General features: G+C 39.1%; 1 protein-coding gene across 1 annotated transcript; it reads left to right on the top strand.

Annotated features, from left to right (window-relative positions):
• Window positions 1-541: 541 nt before the first annotated feature.
• Window positions 542-7,083, top strand: LOC139151040 (large ribosomal subunit protein uL3-like). Its single transcript, XM_070723564.1, has 8 exons — window positions 542-729; window positions 1,955-2,123; window positions 3,187-3,322; window positions 4,656-4,842; window positions 5,056-5,318; window positions 5,597-5,692; window positions 6,144-6,263; window positions 6,934-7,083. Exons 1-8 carry the CDS (start codon window positions 690-692, stop codon window positions 6,982-6,984), a joined length of 1,062 nt encoding a protein of 353 aa, XP_070579665.1. The 5' UTR covers window positions 542-689; the 3' UTR covers window positions 6,985-7,083.
• Window positions 7,084-7,128: the final 45 nt, after the last annotated feature.

The following is a 7,128-nucleotide window of genomic DNA, read 5'->3' as shown; positions in this document are numbered from 1 at the left end:
CTTCGAAATAATTTAGTCTCGTAGTCCAATATAATGCGAAGATTACACAATTCTTAATATTTTCAATGGCCATACGATGGATTGTTTTCGGTAATAGGTAACTTTTAAATTCGACCCAAAGGTCTCTTCAATGATAAACATCTTTTACTTTAACTCGGCGGCAACGGGGTCACAAGTCAGCTTAACTAACATCGTGATGACCTTTTCAACTGCCTTGAAAACATGGTGAGTGCGCCTGCGACGAATTCTTTCGAAAATCGTCAAAATCCGACCTTAAAATACAGTCATCCATCCATGACGTTGAAATCGACCGATTCCTAATGATATCCTTCCTTACGATTTGTCACCATTTTGGTGCATTGCCGGAACATTTTACTAAAATTGCATAATTTAAGTCGATTATCCAAATCACGCGTAAACAGTGACGCCATGTGCATAATAGCAAATTTGAATATCGCCATCTATATAGCCGCGAATTTGTATTTCAACAAACAAATGTCCCGATCGCTGCAATAAAGTATGCATCCATATTTCAGAGTCATCGTAAGTTTTCTGCACCCCGCCACGGGTCCCTGGGGTTCCTTCCACGTAAGAGATGCAAAAGACACCGGGGAAAGCTGAAGGCTTTCCCGAAGGATGACCCATCGAAGCCCGTCCACCTGACGGCTTTCATCGGCTACAAGGCTGGGATGACGCACATCGTCAGGGACCTAGACAGACCAGGCTCCAGTGAGTTTTCATTTTCTGTTCGTTTGTCATGTTTTGCATGGATGCCTTCAATCCGTGGATGAACACCTGACTATTTAGGGCAGATCGTCCATGTAGCCGACACGAACACGAAGTGTCTGTTACCGGCTACCAAAAACTATGAAAAATAGTAAAGAATGAGCTACAAAATCACTATCAGTTTTAAGTTGCAGGTAGAATAAGTCTGTGCCTTTGTAAAAATAATATAAAAATAGTAGAAAGTGAAGAACCAGCTGAAGTTAGTTGAGGAGACCTTGACCGCATATCATTTGCATCTCATTGTCGGCTACATGGACTGTGTGCCCTATTTAGCGCATCTGATTGGCAAGGAATAAACGATGCCGACAGATCAGGTCTTCCATATGGTCTAATGAAGTTAAGGTTCATCATCTTGAAAAACTGTTGAAATTCTGGAACCTATTACCTTCACCAGTAACAGGATTTGGAACAATCACCTGGCAAAGCAGTCACGGTGCATACATAGCTATAAAGAACCAATCGTGTCGGCGGTTTGTCACGTGATACACATGTCTGCAGCATTTCACGTGATTTCATCAAAAAATTGTTTTTCTCAATGAAACGCCCCACTTTGTTATTCTATCGCTTACAATATCACTGCTTTGTGCAATACTGTTCAAAGTCTGCACGTAGAAATTTATTGCTTTTCTATCATGTAAACTTCCGTTTCTCCCAAGACTCATTCTTACAGTGGTCTATACATTGCATTTGAAAGAGACAATTACTGTTACTTTTGATAATATTTTCGTTCTTTTTTGTTCCACAAACAAGTTAATTTTAACGCATAACCCTCGAAATTATGTCCAAACGCAATGCATCGTGCGCTATCACATGCAATGTGTTTTTGACCTGTGAAATCTTTTCCAGACTAACAATTCAGTTTGCCAACAATAAAGTTGGAAGTTGAAAAAGGCTCGTGTAACTACCATTATACTACGTGTCAAAACTTTATCGATGAGATGACTAGGAGATGTTCTCACTTTTCATCGAAAAATTCACTAAAGTTTAAGAATGTTGCGTCAGATGTATGGGAAGTGACCCCTGCTAAAATTATATGATTACAAAACTTGTAAACTTTATAATGTCATCAAAATTATGTTGAGCTCACAATTTTTCTTGGCCCTTCGTGACCCTAGGTGTTATCATGCACCACACATTGATATCACTGTGCATAAACGACACATTTCAGAGATGAACAAAAAAGAGACTGTCGAAGCGGTGACGATCGTCGAAACTCCACCGTTGATAGTCGTCGGAATTGTGGGATACATCGATACTCCCAGGGGTCAACGAACTCTGAAGACTGTATGGGCTGAGCATCTCGATGAATCGTGCAGACGGCGATTTTATAAAAATTGGTGAGACTTCTTTCGTGGTTTGTTGTCGTGAAATGCAAAGTTCAATCGATCAATCATAATTTTGGCAATGTTTTTCTGACACAGAGGTCTCTCCATGTTGGCTTAACTATTACTGAAATCGTGGTGATTCGATAATGATCGATGTTGACTGTCTCGATTGTGCTGATATCAGAATATCATAGCATTTACTTCAAATGGTCGTAGTGACGTTAAGAATTAATGTTCAGCAAGAAGTTCGTCGGCAACGATGTACCGAAAATGCGTGAACATTTCCGAAAATAAAAAAAGCTTAATCAATAAATAGCCTTTCCTTGATCTGAAACAGGTTTCATTATTTTCTACAAAATATTATAGCTTACTTGAAATGTTTTTAAAGTACTAAAACATACAATATTGGCGTACAAGGCACACATTCAAAATTAACCATGTACATGTTTTGTTATTCTTACATCTCGTCTGATGTAAAAATTGCACACTTATATCATGTTTGCATTTTCAAGAAATTGTCGAGTCACTGCATGAAAAAGATACAAATATGTTCAAACATAAAACTAAAGGTCTACAGATAATTTTCTGAATTGGCGAACTCCTACAGAAGTAAAGCCCCTTCTTGTATAAATGGTCAACTCTTAGATCGTTGTCAATAAAAACAACCTGAAAGCTGTTAATATTTGTGCTATTTGTCTATTGGCAAGGAAATATTTCATCAACAGATCTAGAGATTGGGTGTCTACATAATACTTCCATAACACGATTGGAACTAATTTGGAATAATTGGATGGTGAAGTGATGTCTATTTAATCTACAAATATTATCTCATCTGCTTTTCTTTTTATATTACACATTTTTTATGAGTAATTTGCGATATTGCACCATTAAGTCGTATGGCACCTAACACTTATGAGAAATTTGCAAAATATGAAAATCCAATTGTCCCAAATTAGTTCCAATCGTGTTCCGTGTGATTACATGCGACTAACCTGAAGTTTGCTATCAGTTCCGGGCCTCCTCTCTGATTTCCTGACGAGGCCCAGCGTGGTTTTATCATTTATCCCCAACACAGGTACCGTGCTAAGAAGAAGGCATTCACCAAGGCTTCCAAGAAGTGGTCTGACGATGCTGGCAAAGCAGTCATTGAGAAAGATCTCAAAGCTATGAAGAAGTATTGTTCCTCAATCAGAGTAATCGCACACACTCAGGTATGACGTCACTGAATGTCGTGATTTTTTGGCGTGGCTGACGCAAAATGGCTTAGCTGTCGTATTAGTTTGTTACAAAGATATGGAAAGATTCCATTATAGACAGTGGAATGTTTTTCCGCTCCGCCATCTGCGGAAGATCCTTCCACTGTCTATGGCTTAACAATCCCGACAAATACAACTCGAGGGTAATTTTTATCACTGGATTTATTATCACTTTGCGGGTTGCTCATTTATCGACTTCTTTAGCAATCAAATGCGTCTTGTGCGTCGAACATACAAAACTGAAATTGGGAGAGCAGAAATTTGTGAATTGCTCAGATCTGCAGACCGGTCTGTTGAGTATACTGAACTCTGTTCTATATCGTTTCGAGATCGAGGGATATTTATCGTTTGGTTGAGCGTAGTACGTGTGATTTGGCCTGTATACAAACCCTTCTACTCTTGAGTTGTTTACTCTTCGAGAAGCGAAGCCCATTTTTGTCGATTGTTGGTCACAAAAGGTGTCATAAAACATGCCAAGATTTCATTCAGCGTAGGTCAGAAGTGGATACCAGGCTACAGCCAGTAACTCAGTCAGTTAATAACAAAAACATCTCAAGTTGTTGAAATTTACGATTTAAGCTGCGGTTATTTGTCATACTTAACATTTGAAAAAGTGAACATTTACAAGTGTGGAGCTTTGAGAGCACAGCATGTCCCGGCTTTCACACTGTCCTAAAGATGGACGAGCTACCGGTCACAGAATTCTTAGTGTGTCGCGTTTAGGTCAGAAGCATTCGTTCCAATATTGCAATCATTAGTGTATAAGAGAGACAAGTGATGTCAAATGTTTGCTTGCTGTCGGTATTCTATCTAATGTCTGGGTAATGACGCCTGAATGTAAAACACGAAACTAAATACGCTATCATGTTGGATGACCTCTTCATACAGACGTCCAGTAGGTCAAGATAATAAATGTAATGAGTGTTTCATGTAACATGCTGCAGAGACATGCATATGGGTAGACCAGTCGGCGACTTTTGTTGTGTATATCTTTCACGTTTCATTTTGCGTTGTTTTTGAAAATGCTGGAAACATTTTAGAGCCTGCAACTCGAATTTATTAGGTAGGTCGGTTTACTCTCGAAAGGGCATATATTTATTCATTTGTTTTATTCGAACAAAACTAATTCGAAAGCGTTTTTCTGAATTTATTACATTTCAGTGTTGAGAAAGTGCATCTATCAGTACAATGTCAAGGTGAACACCTCGGTTTCGTCATCAGTCGCAAACTGTTGCAACATTCCCATTTTCATAGCATCTTTGACTCTTTTGTCTTTAATTTTTTATAGATGCGGTTGATGAACCAGCGCCAGAAGAAGGCACACATTGTTGAAATCCAAGTGAATGGTGGCAGTATTGCTGAGAAAGTGGACTGGGCACGTGAGAAGTTAGAGTCCCAAATCCCTGTTGACCAAGTATTTGTCCAAGACGAAATGATTGATGTCATTGGTGTCACCAAGGGCAAAGGGTTCAAAGGTGAGGCAAATTTCTGATTTCCCGGATGTTGAGAACCATGCGTTACCTTGAAGAGGGATTGCAATTATTTTCAGAGCAATGACTAAGCTTTAAGACGTTATTTCGGAACTTCGTTTTAATGAGATTCACGTCACAATTGTTGAATAAACTTTTCGGTTATTAACCTTGATTGCACTTCTGAAAGATCTGAAACCTGTTTTTTTCATCCTTCAGGGGTGACCTCCCGTTGGGGCACCAAGAAACTTCCTCGTAAGACCCACAAGGGTCTACGTAAAGTTGCCTGTATCGGTGCCTGGCATCCAGCCCGTGTCGGCTACGGAGTTGCCCGTGCTGGTCAGAAGGGGTACCATCACCGTACAGAAATCAACAAGAAGATTTACCGTGTAGGTAAAGGATACCACACCAAGGATGGAAAGCTCGTCATCAGTAACGCTTACACCGAATTCGATCACACGGAGAAATCGATCAACCCAATGGTATGTAACAATGTGCAAACATACTGTCAAATTTTGCTTGAAACTTGAGGACCAAAAAGAATCAACGAAACACATTTCATGTTGAATTCGATCCCATAAAAGCTAAAAATCGACAGTAATAGCCGAATGCTTAGTTTTTAACAGCCAACGTGGTGGTATTAAATGAAAGTGATTTTGAGTAAAGGTGGTAAACTAAGTAACGCAAATGAATCTAAAAACCTGATTTTAACGTATTGTCTGCGTTAAATGGAACTTATCCTGATGCAATACTCTTTCAGGGAGGGTTTCCACATTATGGTTTGGTTAAGAACGACTTCCTGATGCTCAAGGGATGTGTAGTGGGTCCGAAGAAACGTGTACTCACTTTGCGCAAGGTAAGAACCATATGAAGAAATATTCGCGCAATAGCCTTCATTTGGCTGAATAAAAATATGTCACGTGTTTCTGTAACCCGAACTACTTAAAATCCACCGACCTATACATTTTACGCTTTTAAAAATTCACGCACGATTTTGCCAAATTTGCTGTTTTTGAATGGAATCCATTCACACTAAAATAAAAAAAATAAAAATATTCCCGACCGAACTACCCTAGGCTATTCCTTGATGCCTTGTTAACGGAAACGCACAATATTTTTTTCAACGCCTAACCCACTGTCAGATAACTGACACTTTTTATTGATGTTGCAAGTGTACCCTTTTTGTGCAATGATGATATGCTGGTATTTTCGGTTTGACTTCGTCATCCTTCTATAACCCCCTGATATTGAACAACTGCTGTATGGTGTCATGGTTATTTTTCTGTATTTTCGATGCAACTGCACAGTCCCTGCTTGTACAGACGTCACGTAGGGCCACTGAAAAGATCAACTTAAAGTTCATCGACACTTCGTCCAAGTTTGGCCATGGTCGCTTCCAGACACCGGAGGAGAAACAGAAATTCATGGTAACTCAAATATATATGAGATGTCATTGATAATTTTTTTTATCACACACATAAGTAAAACCGTATCACCCGGCTTATTCAAAACTAGAATGTAGCAAAGTGCGTCACCGTGTCACCGACTTTTATATCTTTTGTCTTGAAGACCCTATAAACCTATTACAGCATACATATTAATGAGCATATGTAAATCACTACTGCAGATTTTACTCATCTGTTTTTCCTGCGTTAAAAAGAAATCTCAAAATCTTGAGTTTTGTGAGAGTTTTTGTTTTTCAGAACACAGCTTATCATGCATTAATATAGAAAATGACAATGTAGTACTGTCTGTTGTTTATTTATTTATTTATTTATTTATTTATTTATTTATGACAAAAGTCAAGGGTCATGGGGAGATGTTCATCCATTTAAACCCCTTCGATAGCCGCTTGTGCCGTTATGGCCTTTGCCAGTTAAGTGCAGCTCAAACGTTAGTTGCTCGCAAATCACCCTCGAGCATTCGGCACTCGGCTGTTGTGAAAGGCATAATTCTTACCTATTCAACGACACTGGCTACGTCGGTATTTTAGGCAAAGTAGGCACGAGAGGGACTGTCGAGAGTATAACGCATGACAATGCTATGTCTAGCAGTATACAGTTGAGAGACTGACGATATTATTTTTCTTTAAAACAGGGGCCACTGAAGAAGGATATCCTAAAGGCCGAAAAAGACGCCAGGAGATAAACGACTGCGATCACAGTGTATGAAAACTAACATTTTCATTGTATGTAACTGTGAGGTACTTTACGTCGAATAAAAAAGATCGATTCTAAACGCTTGAAATGTTGTTTAAGTCGTGTATATACGCCCTCAACGTCGACAATGCCA

The sequence above is a fragment of the Ptychodera flava genome, chromosome 15 (assembly GCF_041260155.1).
Source record: "Ptychodera flava strain L36383 chromosome 15, AS_Pfla_20210202, whole genome shotgun sequence".
Classification (NCBI taxonomy): Eukaryota; Metazoa; Hemichordata; class Enteropneusta; family Ptychoderidae; genus Ptychodera; species Ptychodera flava.
The sequence above is the reverse complement of the archived record's forward strand: the minus strand, read 5'-3'. Positions and strand labels throughout refer to the sequence as shown.

What these genes read in the sequence shown, in the direction of transcription:
- LOC139151040 (XM_070723564.1), top strand. Translation starts at nt 690, where the DNA reads ATGACGCACATCGTCAGGGACCTAGACAGACCAGGCTCCA. An exon ending in CGGCGATTTTATAAAAATTG is followed by an intron (nt 2,124 to 3,186) that starts GTGAGACTTCTT and finishes TCCCCAACACAG; the next exon opens with GTACCGTGCTAAGAAGAAGG. An exon ending in AGGAGAAACAGAAATTCATG is followed by an intron (nt 6,264 to 6,933) that starts GTAACTCAAATA and finishes TCTTTAAAACAG; the next exon opens with GGGCCACTGAAGAAGGATAT.